Source organism: Erythrolamprus reginae, chromosome 1, assembly GCF_031021105.1.
Source record: "Erythrolamprus reginae isolate rEryReg1 chromosome 1, rEryReg1.hap1, whole genome shotgun sequence".
In the NCBI taxonomy this organism is placed as follows: Eukaryota; Metazoa; Chordata; class Lepidosauria; order Squamata; family Dipsadidae; genus Erythrolamprus; species Erythrolamprus reginae.
This window is the reverse complement of record NC_091950.1, coordinates 20,419,789-20,436,680: the sequence shown is the minus strand read 5'-3', so window position 1 is coordinate 20,436,680 and position 16,892 is coordinate 20,419,789. Positions and strand designations below refer to the sequence as shown.

The 16,892-nt window shown below is 43.8% G+C and overlaps 2 protein-coding genes across 2 annotated transcripts in view; both read right to left on the bottom strand.

Moving 5' to 3' along the window:
- LOC139164453 (A disintegrin and metalloproteinase with thrombospondin motifs 10-like) overlaps positions 1-5,083 on the bottom strand; it is a 234,460-nt gene extending 229,377 nt beyond the window's left edge. Inside the window, 1 exon segment of the mRNA XM_070746611.1 lies at positions 4,993-5,083. The gene's annotated coding sequence lies outside the window, so the exon portion shown is untranslated.
- Positions 5,084-11,034: 5,951 nt separating this feature from the next.
- LOC139156659 (actin-like protein 9) lies at positions 11,035-12,378 on the bottom strand. Its single transcript, XM_070732555.1, has one exon. The coding sequence runs from the start codon at positions 12,376-12,378 to the stop codon at positions 11,035-11,037; it is 1,344 nt and encodes a 447-aa protein (XP_070588656.1).
- Between the last annotated feature and the right edge of the window lie 4,514 nt (positions 12,379-16,892).

Here is a 16,892-nt window from a genome sequence, read left to right as displayed (position 1 = left end):
CGGGTGTTGGGGAGTGCGCATATGTGCATTTATTCGTTTGGAGAAGGATCATTGCCAAGATTTGGACTATTCCAGGATTTCTGTTGACTCTGGACAATTCAAAATTAACTCTTGTGGACTCAAAGAAGGGGGAGTTGTGAGGAATCACATCTGCCCTAATTTGTTCTCTTTTGTTCCTGCATTCCAGGACTGTAATCTGGGTGAGAGAAATTTGACTCTGCTTAAACGTGTGTGCTTTTAACACTGTTTCAGATAAACTACTTTTATTTCTTCTGGTCGGTGTGTGTGTGTGTTTGACTTTGCATTCTTCTCTCACTGGGGGCTATTAACGAGAAGCCCGGCATAACACCATCCCTGTACTACTGTTCCTTTTTATTTATATCCATTCCATGTATTCAGAATTATGTTTTTAAATCTGTTATCTATTACCCATCTATTATTATTATTATTATTATTATTATTATTATTATTATTATTATTAATTAGATTTGTATGCCGCCCCTCTCCGAAGACTCGAGGCGGCTCACAACAGTAATACAAAAACAATATAACAGTGAGACAAATCTAATATTAAAATAAAATATATCTAAAACCCCAACAATTTAAAACCATACAACACATACATACCAAACATAAAACATAAAAGCCTGGGGGAGGATGTCTCAGTTTCCCCATGCCTGGCGATAAAGGTGGGTCTTGAGTAATTTGAGAAAGACAAGGAGGGTGGGGGCCGTTCTAATCTCTGGGCGGAGTTGATTCCAGAGGGCCGGGGCCACCACAGGGAAGGGTTTTTCCCTGGGGCTCGCCAAACGACATTGTTTGGTCGACGGGACCCGGAGAAGGCCAACTCTGTGGGACCTTATCGGCCACTGGGATTCATGTGGTAGACTAAACAAACAAACAAACAAACAAACAAAGGTGTTCTCCCTCTTAGCTGCCCCTAGATTTTGCCCTTTGCAGCAAGTTGCACGTGTCATAATCCTGTCCCCCTATTAGATTGTCAGATCTCTGCAAAAAAAAATATTGGAACACTGAAATAACGCTTCTGCCTAAATGCTCATTATGAATCAAAATGAATGACAAGAGTTATTTTGTTTTTATGCACTTCCAGACTTCATTAGGCAATTCATTTTTCATAACGTTTGCAACGTGTTTCTTCTGAAACAGATCTCATACTGGCTTCAGCCTGCATCGCAACTTGTTTAGAAAAACTGCCATAAGAAACCAGCCAACGAATTCTGGCCCGCAGGAGATCCCAGAACTAGGCCCCAGGGGACCACAATAACCTTTGCCGTTCTTTGAAAAGGTAAGATTGCTGTTCTCTTTCTTCTCCCAGGGTGAGATACCTGATGAGGCGGCGAACAGGAAACTGTGGTTGATCTTACCCAATTTTCCAGGCAGGTCTGAAGTGATTCAGAATTGCAGCGCTAAGCAGGCTGAAAAGGTCAGGCATCCCCGGGTCTTCTGTGATTTCACTGCATCTTCAACATCGACATCAAAACCGAAAGAGAAAGGATCCCGTAAGTGCTTAAACCTGTATTATGTTGCAAATCTCAGGTAAACCTGGGGGAAAGACCCATGCTGGCAGGGTTGGTTTTTGTGATGCTAGCCTGGATAAAGAGCTAAGCTTTGAAAGCATGGCCTTTCGGCTTCATTTCTGGATCAATTTCTATTGCTAACATCCTCAAAAAGTTGTTGTTGTTATTGTTGTTGCTATTATTATTATTATTATTATCAACAATACAACACAACAAATGAGATCACTATGCTGGATTTCGTATTTCTCAAGCACCTGGGAGCCCCTCAGAGAGGGTCCGCAACTTGGGCGTCCTCCTCGATCCACAGCTCACATTAGAGAAACATCTTTCAGCTGTGGCGAGGGGGGCATTTGCCCAGGTTTGCCTGGTGCACCAATTGCGGCCCTATTTGGACCGGGACTCACTGCTCACACTCACTCATGCCCTCATCACCTCGAGGCTCGACTACTGTAATGCTCTCTACATGGGGCTACCTTTGAAAAGTGTTTGGAAACTTCAGATTGTGCAGAATGCACCTTTGAGAGCAATCACGGGCTTCCCAAGGTATGCCCATGTTACACCAACACTCCACAGTCTGCATTGGTTGCCGATCAATTTCCGGTCACAATTCAAAGTGTTGGTTATGACCTATAAAGCCCTTCATGGCATCGGACCAGAATATCTCCGGGACCGCCTTCTGCCGCACAAATCCCAGCGACCGGTTAGGTCCCACAGAGTTGGTCTTCCCTGGGTCCCGTCGACTAAACAATGTCGTTTGGCAGGAACCAGGAGAAGAGCCTTCTCTGTGGCGGCCCCGACCCTCTGGAACCAGCTCCCCCTGGAGATCAGAACTGCCCCCACCCTCCTTGCCTTTCGTAAGGTTCTTAGGACCCATCTCTGCTGTCAGGCATGGGGGAACTGAGACATCTCCCCCGGACCTATACAGTTTATACATGGTATGTTTGTGTGTATGTTTGCTTTTAATAATGGGTTTTTTAGTGTTTTTTAAATTATTAGATTTGTTCTTACATTGTCTTTGTTATTGTTGTGAGCCTCCCCGAGTCTACGGAGAGGGGCAGCATACAAATCTAATAAATAATAATAATAATAATGATGTTGCGGCGAATTATGTGTGCCGATCCCAGTAAATCGGCCTTTTGCAATTGACAGATAGAGATTTTGTCAATTCCAATGGTTTTCAAATGTCCACTGAGATCCTTTGGCACTGCACCCAGCGTGCCAAGGACCACTGGGACTACTTTCACTGGCTTATGCCAGAGTCGTTGCAGCTCAATTTTTAGATCTTCGTATTTTGCAAATTTCTCTAGCTGCTTCTCCTCAATTCTGCTGTCCCCTGGGATTGCGATGTCGATGATCCATACTTTCTTTTTCTCCACAATCATGATGTCTGGTGTATTATATTTCAAAATTCGGTCAGTCTGAAGTTGGAAGTCCCACAGTAGTTTTGTTTGCTCATTCTCCACCACTTTTTCAGGCTTATGATCCCACCAGTACTTTGCCACTGGTAGATGGTAGTTCTGGCACAAGTTCCAGTGGATCATCTGTGCCACAGCATCGTGTCCATGCTTGTAGTCAGTTTGTGTGATCTTTTTGCAGCAGCTGAGTATGTGATCGATTTGTTTTGTCTTTACTACTACTACTACTACTACTACTACTACTACTACTACTATTATTAATTTGACTTCTATGCTGTCTGATCCCATGGGACTTAGGGCGGCTTACAACAATATAAAACACAATATAATACAATATACAATATAATATAATAATAAAAGAAGTCAGAAGTTGATTTTTCAACAAGCAATCAATTTATGAGACTTTTCATCTTAGGGCACTGATGATGAACCTTTTTTGGCTCGGGTGCCAAAAGGGAGCAGGAAATAGCATGTGCGTGTGTGTCCAGACCCATAATACAATGCTCTCCCTCACACACATGTGTACAACCCACCCACCCCACACACACACATGCATGCTCACAGGCCTCACTGAAGCCTCTGGACGTCTGGTAGGCCTTTGGGGCCATTTTTTTGCCATCCCCAGGAGCCTGGGGATGGTGAAAAACAGCTCAACGGCCAACCGGAAGTTCAGAAATGAAGATCCATTGGGCCGTTTTTTGCCATCCCCAGGATTCAGGAGTAGTGTTGGGCAAACCGAACTTGCAAAGTTCGGGTTTGTGCCGAACTTTGCAGTGTTCGGCATGCTGAACCCGAACCCGAAACGCCGCTGCCCGGGAGAAGAGTGGGGAATCTCATCATGGGATTCCCCACTTCCTTTTGCTTGCAGTGCTGCAAGCAAAAAGGAGGTGGGAAATCCCACAATGGGATTCCGGGGGTGGGACTTTGACGTCACAAAGGCTCCTTCATCCCCGTTTTGGCCAACCAGGAAGGAGTCTCCATGATGTCAAAGCCCCGCCCAAAGAATCTCATCGTGGGATTCCCCACCTACTTTTGCTTGCAGCGCTGCAGCAGCATCCTTTTCTGTAAAAATAAAAGGAATTCCCCACCTCTTTGTTTATTTTTACAGAAAAGGATGCTGCAGCGGCTTATTGCTGTTTGGGTTTGGGTTTGGGTTTGGGTTTGGCGAACTCACCCGAACTTCAAGGCAAAGTTCAGGTGAGTTCGCCGAACCCGAACTTCATTGGGTTTGCCCAACACTATTCAGGAGGCTTTCCTGAAGCCCGTGAAGAGCGAAAATGGCCAAAAAAAAGGAGAAATCTTTGGAGAAATCTGATGACAAGATTGTCTTGATTCCTCAGCCCACAAACTCAGTCATGCTTTCAACAAAGCTGTGTGGTTCATAGCTATAATCTTTTTCGTTTTTTCGTTTTTCTGCTAGCAATCGAACAACGAAACCCCTGATACCATGAACCCTTCTCAGGAAATAAGAAGGCCTATTGGTCCCGTGGCCCTTTGCTACCAAAACGCTACAAGCAAGGCTTTACGCCGGAAACGAGAATTCATCCCGGAAGAAAAAAAAGATACCACCTACTGGGAGAAGAGGCAAAAGAACAACGAGTCCGCCAAGCGTTCCCGAGAGAAGAGGCGGTTCAGCTATTTTGCAATTGAGAGCCAGATGGCTGCACTCCAGGAGGAGAATTTTCAACTCCGCTGGGAGCTCCAAGACTTAAAGGCCCGTTGTGGTCTCCTCAACCATATTCCAGAACCACGAAATGCCAGTGTTAATTCTCTGCTCTACGCACAAGGTAACTGCTTGTCGAGGACCCAAAGCACCGTCCCGCCAGCAGAAAGGTTGATGAATTACATGTGGATCCCAAGAGAACAGCTTGATTCCAACCCAAAGCCTATGTCCTTCTTCAAGCAGTACAACATGGTCCTCTCACAAGGAAAGAATAACCCTGCTTTTTCCAGTTCTGCCTTCCTTCCTACTTACTTCAACTGCCAACTTATACAGAGATATTCCCACCAGTTCCCGATGTATGACAGATCTCACTTACCGATTAAGTCGCCAAATACAGGTGAGGTCGGGAAGGAAGATACTCAAAGCAGCGGCAGTGAAAAGGAAACAAGGTCAAATGTTTCAGTCTATCCAATGGTGGCCCCCAATTATTCGTCTCTGCCTCATAAGCTTAGGATTAAAACAAAAAAACATCAATCTTTGTGATAAGAAAGTCAGTAGACATACCGTATTTTTAGAGTTTAAGACACACCCTTTTCTCCCCTGAAAGAGGGTGGAAATATAGGTGCATCTTATTATTATTATTATTATTATTATTATTATTATTATTATTATTATTTATTAGATTTGTATGCCGCCCCTCTCCGTAGACTCGGGGCGGCTCACAACAGTGATAAAAACAATACATGGTAACAAATCTAATAATTAAAATCTAAAATAACAGTTTTACATTAAAAAGTCTAAAAAGAAAAAAACCCCAATAGATAAAATACATACACACAGTCATATCATGCACAAAATTACATAGGCAAGGGGGGGGGATGTCTCAGTTCCCACAAGCCTGACAACAGAGGTGGGTTTGTAAGGAGTTTACGAAAGGCAAGGAGGGTGGGGGCAGTCCTAATCTCTGGGGGGAGTTGATTCCAGAGGGTCGGAGCCACCGCAGAGAAGGCTCTTCCCCTGGGTCCTGCCAGACGCATCTTATACATCGAATACAATCCATTTTTGCTGTCCCAAAGCCTCACCTCTGCATCCAGGAAGCTGCAGATCGCTCCTGGGTGCTGGAGGTTGGCAAAAAACAGCCCAATTTTGATGAAAAACGGGCCATTTTTTGCCTACTTTTTCACAAAAATGGTATGGAGAAAGAGTCTGGGGAGCCTGAAGAGAACTCCTGGGGACCAGGGGAAGGCAATTTTTTTGGGGGGGGGAGAAACAGGCAAAAATTGGCCTGTTTTTCACAAAATGGGGGCATTTTTACGATCCCTGGGCTCCCCAGACCCTTTGCCCACCAAATTTTTGCGAAAATATGGGCAAAAACAGCCCATTTTTGGCAAAAATGGGGCTGTTTTTCCCTTCTAATTACTCCATCTTGCATGGCTGGAGGAGGAATTCTGGGAGTTGCAGTCCACTAGTCTTAAAGCTGTCAAGTTTGAAGTCTGTAAAAAGTGTACATGGTTGTAAAAAGTATTCTGCTACACTGGTATTTTATTAAATGATATATTATTACACCATTTGGTTCAGAGTAGTTTTTTCCTTGTTTTCCACCTCTAAAATCAAGGTGGGTCTTATAATCCGAAAAATTCGGTGATTCAGTTGAAAATAATAAACCAAAAGGAGAAACATTTGGGTTGAGATCGAATTGGACTTCTCACACCTTGGCAATCTAGAAAGAATTTTGTTTTTAGCTTAATGAAACTGGAATCTCGAATGGTGGTTGGGAGAACTGATATATGCCCGTTGGAACTGTACATTCTTCTTATCTCTTTTGAGCTTTTATTTCTGAATTGTGGGGGTAAAAAAAATAGAATAAAATATTTAACGCTATGTTGGGGGCAATTCACTGACTCTGTAAACCACTTAGAGAGAGGGCGGTCAAAACACTGTGAAACGGTATATATAAGATGACCAGATGCTTTCCACGGGACAGTAACACTTTTTCATAATCTGTCCTGCGTCCCACACCTTTTCAGAAATGTCCCAATTTTCTTCTTTCCTTCCCCCACCCTCTCCTCTATGGTGATGGCAGAAGGAAATGGTGAAGCGTCTTGGGGTCATCCTGGGCAGGTTGTACTTCCTGTGTCTCCCAGTACTTCCTGTGTCTCCCAGTACTTCCTGTTTCTCACAATACTTCCTGTGTCTCTCTCAGGGTAGGCCTCGCGCTGAGGCTATGCTCACAGGACATGGTATATAAGTCTATGTCATAAAACGTATCAGGAAAGACTTAATGAACTCAATCTGTATAGTCTGGAGGACAGAAGGAAAAGGGGGGACATGATCGAAACATTTAAATATGTTAACGGGTTAAATAAGTTTCAGGAGGGAAGTGTTTTTAATAGGAAAGTGAACACAAGAACAAGGGGACACAATCTGAGGTTAGTTGGGGGAAAGATCAAAAGCAACATGAGAAAATATTATTTTACTGAAAGAGTAGTAGATCCTTGGAACAAACTTCCAGCAGACGTGGTTGGTAAATCCACAGTCATTGAATTTAAACATGCCTGGGATAAACATATATCCATTGTAAGATAAAATACAGGAAATAGTATAAGGGCAGACTAGATGGACCATGAGGTCTTTTTCTGCCGTCAGTCTTCTATGTTTCTATGTTTCTATGTCTAATTGCTATTGTTATTGCAGTGGCCAAAATAAAGAAAACTCTGAAACCTGAAAGAAACGTCTTATATTGGTTTTATTTCAAGCCAGTTTTTGCAAGCAGCTTTAGTTCCTGGCATAGGTGTTTGAGCTCCATTTCAAAAGATTAGCCTACTTTCATTATAGTTTTCGCTTTTCTTTCTTCAATAGACACGGCATCTCTGGCTAGCTTTCATCTGATCAATTTGTGCTGCTAACCATTAAGTCCTCTATATACTGCAGTCATAAGGATACGTTTGGTTCCCACAGATAGTGCTCTCCATGCCCATCGTAGCTTTAGTCAACCAAGACTTTTCAACAATGCCTTTTAGTCAGACAGAGAAGATGTAGACTAGATTACCAACCTTAGTCATAACCAATGGTGTACAAGTGCCATAAAGGCTTTAAGAGTTGTTAACCTAATCCTTCGCAGCTTCTTCTCTGGTAATATTGATCTACTAACAAGAAAACATAAAAAAACATTTGTCAGGCCTATCCTAAAATACAGCTCACCTGTATGGAAACCACATTGCATATCTGACATCAATACAATTGAGAGAGTCCACAAATATTTCATAAGAAGATTCCTTCACTCCTCTTCTCACAACAAAATACCTTACTCCACCAGACTTGAAATTCTCCGATTAGACAACCTACAACTGTACTGCAGGTCACTGAAGCTGACTGTAGATCTGTAGGTCAGCGGTTCAAATCTCATCACCGGCTCAAGGTTGACTCAGCCTTCCCTCCTTCCGAGGTGGGTAAAATGAGGACCCGGATTGTGGGGGCAATAGGCTGGCTCTGTTAAAAAGTGCTATTGCTAACATGTTGTAAGCCACCCTGAGTCTAAGGACAAGGGCGCCATAAAAATCGAATAAATAAGTAAGTAAGTAAGTAAACAAACAAACAAACAAACAAATAAAATCATATAGCAAAATGTCCTACCTGTTAGCGACTTCTTCACCTTCAACCACAACAACACACGAGAATGTAATAGATTTAAACTAAACGTCAACTGCTCCAAACCAGACTGCAAAAAATATGACTTCAGCAACAGAGTAATCTACGCCTGGAATGCTCTACCTGACTCTGGTTTCTACTCCCAACCCCAAAACCTTTAACCTTCGATTATCTACAATTGACCTCTCCCCATTTCTAAGAGGTCTGTAAAGGGCGTGCATAAGCGCACCATTGTGCCTACCTCCCTGTCCTATTGTCTTTGATCATTACTTTTCTAATGTTATGCTTATACAAATTATTTTCCCTTCTGGGCTCTGGGTATGTTTTTCCTATCGCAGTAAATGAGGTTGAATGTGTATAATTTTAGAAGAGCTGCGCGTGCATGTGAGTGCATACACTTTATGCACCAGTTAGGTCCCACAGAGTGGGTCTTCTCCGGGTCCCGTCAACCAAACAATGTCACTTGGCGGGGGCCAGGGGAACAGCCTTCTCTGTGGCGGCCCCGACCCTCTGGAACCAACACCCCCCAGAGATTAGAATTGCCCCCACCCTCCTTGCCTTTTGTAAGCTGCTTAAAACCCACCTCTGCCGCCAGGCATGGGGGAATTGAGATACACTTTCTCCCTAGTCCTTTATAATTTTATGCATGGTATGTTTGTATGTATGATTGGTTTTTTATAATAATGTTTTTTTAACTGTTGTTAGTATTGGATTATTGTTATATGCTGTTTTATTACTGTTGTTAGCCGCCCAGAGTCTGCGGAGAGGGGCGGCATACAATCCAATAAATAAATAAAGTAAGTAAGTAAGTAAGTAAGTAAGTAAGTAAGTAAGTAAGTAAGTAAGTAAGTAAGTAAGTAAATAAGATAATGTATATGTTTGTGTGCCTGTGTGTAATATGTATGTACACATATGGCATATATACATAGAATTAAATAGTATATTTTGGATGTTCAGTAATAGTAAATAAATAGGGAAATTGTATCTCTTTGAGGCGAGGAGAGGGCAGGCACCCTAACCCTTGACGTGAGTGACGTCAAGTTGGCCACCTTTAAGCCAGTCACATGACCTTTAAGCCACCTCTCCTGTCACATGATCATCAAGCCACTCCCACCTTGCCACATGGCTGGCAAGCCACGCCCACAGTGTGGTAGTAAAAGTTTTTGCAGCCCTTCTCTGGGCAAACCGATCTTAAAGTGGGGGTTGCCGCTCCTGCTGCTACAAATGCGCTGTGCAATGCAGCTATGCATCTCCAGCTATGCGCATATCTGAGGGAGATTTTGCTTCTGTGCATGCGCAGAAAAAAAAACTCGTGAGGGGATTCGCGCATGAGAGATTTTGGCGGAAATCTCTCACCTGCGTCACCTCCTAAGATTTTTCTTCCTGCAAAATCAGCCCCTTGCCCCCAGCAATCTGGGTCCTCATTTTACTCACCTCGGAAGGATGGAAGGCTGAGTCAACCTTGAGCCGGTGGTGAGATTTGAACTGCTGGCTGGAGGGGGTGAATGCACTAACAGAGCAAGTACCCCACCTCTCTGCTCCAAACATGGTATTTTTTTAGATTATGTTGAATTTTGGGGGTAGTTTTAATCTGGATTTATTTATTTTATTTCTTTAATTGGATTTGTATGCTGCCCCTCTCCGAGGACTTGGGGCGGCTCACAGCATATATAAAAAACAGAATGATAATATAAATCCAATTAATGCTACATTTAAAAACAATTAAAAGAAAAACGTATTGGCCAATCATTCAACAATCATACTTAAGCATTCAATGGTCAGGGGGAAGATCTAAAAGTCCCAAGTCTGATGGCAAAGATGAGTTTTTAAGCTCTTTCGGAAGGCGAGGAGGGTGGGGGCGGTGCGAATCTCTGGGGGGAGCTGATTCCAGAGGGTCGGGGCTCCCACAGAGAAGGCTCTTCCCCTAGGTCCCGCCAGCCGACATTGTTTGGTTGACAGGACCCTAAGGAGGCCAACTCTGTGGGACCTCACCGGTCGCTGGGATTCGTGCGGCAGAAGGCAGTCTCGGAGATAATCTGGTCCTATGCCATGTAGGGCTTTTATATTTATAATGTTTGAATATTAATATATTTTATCTCACTGTAAATGACTCAGGGCCACCTCAAATCACTAGATGGGTAGCAAATAAATTTGGTGATAAATAAATAAATGTTGAACTTGTACACAGAAGATGATTACAAAATCTAAATACTACTTTTATTTTTTTTAATAAAAAAGATCAAATCTCTCTGATTTTTCTACAACAAAAGTTTTTTTAAAAAAAAAATACAATAAAAAGCAGCATTTACATTTTGTACCCAGTCTTTTTATTTTACGTACAACTTTGTAGTCCAGATTATAGGAATAATTCATAGGGTTAACATCTCGTTTTGCAGGGATACATCCACTATTAATCTAGGCTAGAAAGACAGTAAGAAACATAGAAGAAGTTATGTTCTGTATCTTTTTGTTGAGTCTTTTCATCATAGAGATTTTTGCAGACCACATCTCATACCTCTGCAAAACAAGGCATTTTAAATACTGTTCAAGAAGCTTCCATTTTACTTTTGCTCTTTTTTAGCTTCTGCTATTAAGGTGGTCTCGCCTTTTGCCTGATTATGTCCACGTAGCTGACCTCTGACGGGCTCTGCTGAATCACTCAACAATAAATGCAAACCACGTTTCAATCCTATGCAACACAGACATTTATTATGAGTTGCTTCTCTCAGCCATTCCAGCCTTAGCTATCCTGGGCTTCCTTTGGGTCATCTCAATAGCACTTCCGATGGACAATGTATGGTCCACTCTCATGATATTGTTCCTTTCTGATCCAACACGGTTGAAAATTTTTCAAGGAAGCCAGTATGGAACCTCCTGTCCACACGGAATAGTGCCTGAGTGGAACAGCCACAACTTTGACTTTTGTGTTTGTGTGCAAGTTATTCATTACATCGTGGGTAAATCTCCTTTCAAACCCTTCAAAAAGCGACGACCCTCCACATAATATTATGTTTTCGTACATTTCCTTCTTGGATTGTTCAGGGACCTTCTTTAAGCTTTTTTGGGCCATCCCATGGATTCCTACAAGTGTAAGTCCAGGCATTTGAGGAGGACTAAACAACATTTCTGGACACTGAAATCTCTCCTTTCCCAAAGTAATTACTTGGCCATCGGGTAACTGGTAGTCCACCATGTATTCTCTCTTTGGACGATTCCACTCACTCTCGAAATCAAGTGCAACGTAACAGCATTTCCGTTTGATATCATCAATAACATCCAACATCCTTTCATCAAAGTAATGCCCCATGTCTTTGAGGAGGTCCATCAAAAAAGATGTCATGTTGGCTCCAGCAATATCCATCCTCTCTATAGCGTGTGGCAAATTGTATCCTTGATAGACCGGTACTGAGTGTGTCATAGCATGACCTGTGTCCACCACCAACCCGCTGATTTTTCCATGCGCGTACACCGATAGCACGGACTGATACGCCACGTACATGCCAGGGGAATTGAGAGACTCAAAGACAACCTCCACCAATTTCTCCCTGTTCGTCGTGGGGCAGAGAGGGGGATCAGACATTAGAAGCGCATGGTCTTCCGGGGAAACTTTGAGGTCATGTAAGAATAGGTGCCTCCACAGAGCTTCTGCGGCTTCCCAGTCTATGATTATGCCATGCCTTACTGGAAAAATAATATCCGTGTCAGGTTCCAACCGAGCTTGATCTCCAATGAACGTATCGGGCCTATCTCTTCTAGTCCTCATTGATTTTTCTGTAGGGTGTCCGACTAATGTCCCAATGACTGACTGGGGCGTCTGCTGACCTGCAAATCCAGCTTTACATGTGCCTGTACCGGTATCTATGACAATAGCTCCTGTCTTGACAACTGAACGCCCTCTTTCTGGAGTACTTGACCTCCCCATGGTAGCCCCTCGTTCTCTAGAAGATGCTCGAGATCCGGATGGCTGGTCCAATACATATCCCGTGGATGGGGTCCTTTTCCTTGAGTATCCTGGGCTTACAGGCCTTGATCCTGGGCTCTTTGATCGTAGAGACCCAGGGCTCCTTGGGTAAGAAGGCCCTGGGCTGCTTGTCCTGTGACTTCTCGGTAACATAGCAAACGTGTCTCAAGATACCTTCTCCAAGAACAAATCACCTTCTGTAATACCTAAATGTCAAGGGCCTTCTGTTTGCTTTGGCTAAGGCAAGTGGCACTGCCCAATGATGATCTCTTCCCTCCAACCATCGCTCGGGGGAAAGTGCGTCAGCTCATCCTGCCACTGTCTTCTCCATCTGGAAGCTTTGAAATGTTCCACAAGGAACAATGGCCAGAAGGAAAGAATCTTAGAATCTTAAGAACTCATAGAGTTCCATGAGTCATCCAGATCCCCTCTCCTTGAGTGACGTAAATACATTCATTTAGAAAAACAAAAATATAGTTACACAAATATAAACATACAACCCATTGCAGAGAAAGTCAGAGAAAAAGGAGTGAATAATACATTATATACCTAATTGGGCTTCACTTTATATTTTAGTAGTAAATTATATATTGCCAGGGGTGGACAGCAGGCAGGACGGGGTGGCACGCAGTTCCAACGGCGGAAATGAAGATGCATGCGCAGCTCCAGCTGATCGGCAGCTGTCACTTCCTGGATTACTGGTCTTGGTTCGGCTCTCTTTTTCCCCCCTGCTGCTGCTGCATCTGCATTCCTTGCTTTTTTCCTCTTTCCTCCTTCCTGGCCTCAGACGAGGTTCCCTCTCTCCTGCCCGGCTCCCCTCCAGCCTCCCACGGCCACCTCCCATCTGAGGTGCAAGCAGAAGGCAAGCACCCGTTCGCCTAGCTACCCCGCCTGAGGTGGAAGCTCAACCCAGGAAGGAGAGCGCAGGAAATGCAAAGCAAATTGTCAACCCAGTGAGCGACACTAGTAAGGTTGTAAGTCGAGGACTTAACAGTTCACTTGAACAATGATGATGATTCAAGCCAAAACGTGGCCTCCAGGAAGGACGTCTTCGTGACGTCAAAGCTCCGCCCATGGAATTCCCTATTGGGATTCCCCACCTCCATTTCAGCCTCCAGATTGGCCGAAAATGCCACCGCCGATTGCAAAAACGGCACTCTGCCAGACGGGGGCGCCCAGCTGTAACCTTGTGAAACAGTCGGGCGCTTCTCGGCGGCCTCTGGAACCCGAACCCGAACTTTTGCCGAACTTCCGGGTTCGGCGTTCAGGAGAACGCTGAGCAGCCCCCCGGCTGTTTCAGAAGGTGACAGGCGGCCGGCGGCGCTTCTCGGTGGCCTCCTGAACCCGAACCCAAAAAGTTCGGAAAAAGTTCGGGTTCGGGTTCGGGAGAATGCCAAGAAGCCTCCTGGCTGTTTTAAAAGGTGCGCCATTTTGCGATCCCCCCCCACTTGCACGCATTAATCGCTTTTACATTGTTTCCTATGGGAAACATTGTTTCGTGTTACGAACTTTTCGCCTTATGAACCTCCTTCCGGAACCAATTAGGTTCGTAAGACGAGGTATTACTGTACTTTAATTTAGTTTAAATTTTAATGTTAGATTTGTATTATATTGTATTACTGTCTTGTTGTGAGCTGCCCTGACTCTTCGGAGAGGGGCAACATACAAATCTAATAAATTCAATTCAATTCAATTATTCAATAAATTCATGATCTAAAAAATTATGCATTGCCATGTTTTCTATTTGATCAATAGAGCATATGGTAATAGTTGGAGGAAAAATCAAAAAGAGAATGGTTAATCCACACAAGCTTCTTCAATAAAAAAAAATTTAACCCCAAAAGAAATTGGCTAATCCACCCAATTAACTTTAGTCTCAAACGGATCCAATCACTTATAAATAAAACTATGTTAAAGTATCTCCATTCAGTCAATGTACATAGGAATATCCCAATCCAGTCTATCATGGTTGGGCTACTGCGCGGATGGGGGGAACGATGCAGTAGGGTAGCGAAAATGGAGCTTCACACCAGAGCATCTGTTCTGCCGGGGTCTATGGTATGAGTCTCCTGAAAATTCAAGGGTAAAAATTTCAGACACACACACACACTTGAAAGTTCAAACACAATGTTCTTTATCACAAAATTCAAAAGAAACAATGTATTGCAAAGAGCACTAGTCCCAAAACAACCTTGTAGGCTGTACAATCCCCTTAATCAGTACTTAAGTACTTAGCTAGCAGCTGTGAAGGAACGTCACAGCCCTCCTTCTTCCACGAAGTGAGACACACACACTTTGCTCTGCTTTGGTTTCCAAGTCGTGAAAAATCAACAGTCCGGAAACAGCAAGGCACGGTCCTGAAGAACAACGATCAGATAATCTTCCACAACTGCCAAGCCAGCACGCTGCTATTTATATTAGCAGCTCTAATTACTGAAGCCCCACCCAAACACAGGTGGCCTCTCTTATCTCCTGTAGTATTTCTTTAATTGGTCTCTTCGATGCACAATTCTGCGCATGCGTGGGTCTAACACTTCCTCATCCGAATCGATCGAAGAAAATGGAGATTGGCTTCCTGGGCTGTGTGCCAAGCCCCCCTCTTCCAAGTCACCCCCACCTTCTTCTTCGTCCGAGGAAACTGCACCACCTGACTCTGTCGGCAATAAAACAGGCCTATGACATGTTGATGTTTCCCCTGCACCCAGCTCCACATTCCTTGGGGCAGGAGCTGGGCCAGAGCCAACCACAACAGCATCCAATTTGTACTGAAAGATATTGAAAGAAAATGCAGCGAGTCCTGTATAAGCCACACCCACAGTATGGTAGTAAACATTTTGGTAGCCCTTCACTGCAGTCTACTAACCTGTTTTGGTTATCTAGTCCAAGAGATGGAGTGAGTCTGTGTGTGGTTATTCAAGCCTTATTGCCAAGACCTGGCAACACTGAACACACCTCATCCTGGGTAGCTGCAATGGTTAGACCATGCCCCTACCCGTTGTTCTGCCGGCGTGTCTCAACCACTCAAAATTACAGGGTAAATAGTCCAGGAAGACACACACCACACGATAAAAGGAAAACCCCAAAAATTTTATAAACAGAAAAACAGAAACAGCTCCCTTTTTAAATGTCAAAGGGATTTTCTGATACACACAAGACACAGGTTAAATGCAGTCCAATTGCTCACCCAATAACTGGGAAATTGAGTCCAATTCTAAAGTCCAGAGAGTCCACACACACAATCCTGAAGAGCAAAAACCACGATCTTGACGAAACAATGAATCAGATAAACTGCCATGAGGCTAAAACACCAGGCTATGTTTTATCTGTAGCACTAATTACAGCAGCCCCACCCAACCACAGGTGGTTTTGTTTTCTCTTGTAATAATCCTTCAGTTGTTGTCTCCTATGCATCACTCTATGCATGCGTGGATGTGTCATTAATTCTTCTTCAGAATCCAGGGATGATACAGATGACTGATCTCCTCCTGGGCTGTCTGCCAAACTCCCCTCTTCCCTGTCACTCACGCTTCCTTGGTCAGAGAAGGCTTCATCAGCAGATTCTAATGGGAGCAAAACAGGCCTGTGGCATGTGGATGTCTCCCCCACCTCCACATCCACATTCCTTGGGGCAGGAGCTGGGCCAGAGTTAACCACAACACCCCTACTGGTAGTCCCTTGATGGAGAGGCCCATGAGACCAGGCACTTCCTTAAAAATGTACATACTATTCTGCATTCCTCAAATAGGAGGTTTTGACCTACAGCACTTACTGTGCGGCTCGAATCACCACCAGGAAGATCTGTTTGGCATGGCAGCAGTGAAGGGCTGCCAAAATTTTTACTACCACTCTGGCTGTGGCTTATTTTGTGGGTGTGGCTTTTATTTATTTATTTTTTAATTTATTCATTTGTCCAATACACAAATACATAGGAAGAAAAATAGACATGTGTTGCAATAAATGAGGGTGAGAGAGGACTTAGAGGAGAGGATATATGAAAGGAAGAGAATATATAAGGTAGGAGGAAGAAAAAAAAGACAATTGGACAGGGGACGAAAGGCACATCAGTGCACTTATGTACGCCCCTTACTGGCCTCTTAGGAACCTGGAGAGGTCAATCGTGGAGAGTCTAAGGGAGAAGTGTTGGGGGTTAGGGGTTGACACAATTGAGTCCGGTAATGAGTTCCACGCTTCGATAACTCGATTGTTGAAATCGTATTTTTTACAGTCAAGTTTGGAGCGGTTCGTATTAAGTTTGAATCTGTTACGTGCTCTTGTGTTATTGCGGTTGAAGCTGAAGTAGTCATTTACCGGTAGGACATTGCAGCACATGATCTTGTGGGCAATACTCAAATCGTGTTTTAGATGCCGTAGTTCTAGGCTTTCTAGGCCCAGGATTGTTAGTCTATTTTGGTAGGATATTCTGTTTTGAGTGGAGGAGTGAAGGGCTCTTCTGGTGAAATATCTTTGGAAATTTTCAAGGGTGTTGATGTCCGAGATATGATATGGGTTCCAGACAGATGAGCAGTAGTCTAGGATGGGTCTGGCAAAAGTTTTGTAGGCTCTTGTGAGTGTGACTGCCTGAGCAGAAGCTGCGTAGGATCAGGTTAACAACTCTAGAAGCTTTTTTGGCTTGATGGTCATGTGACTGGGTAGGAGTGGCTTCTCGG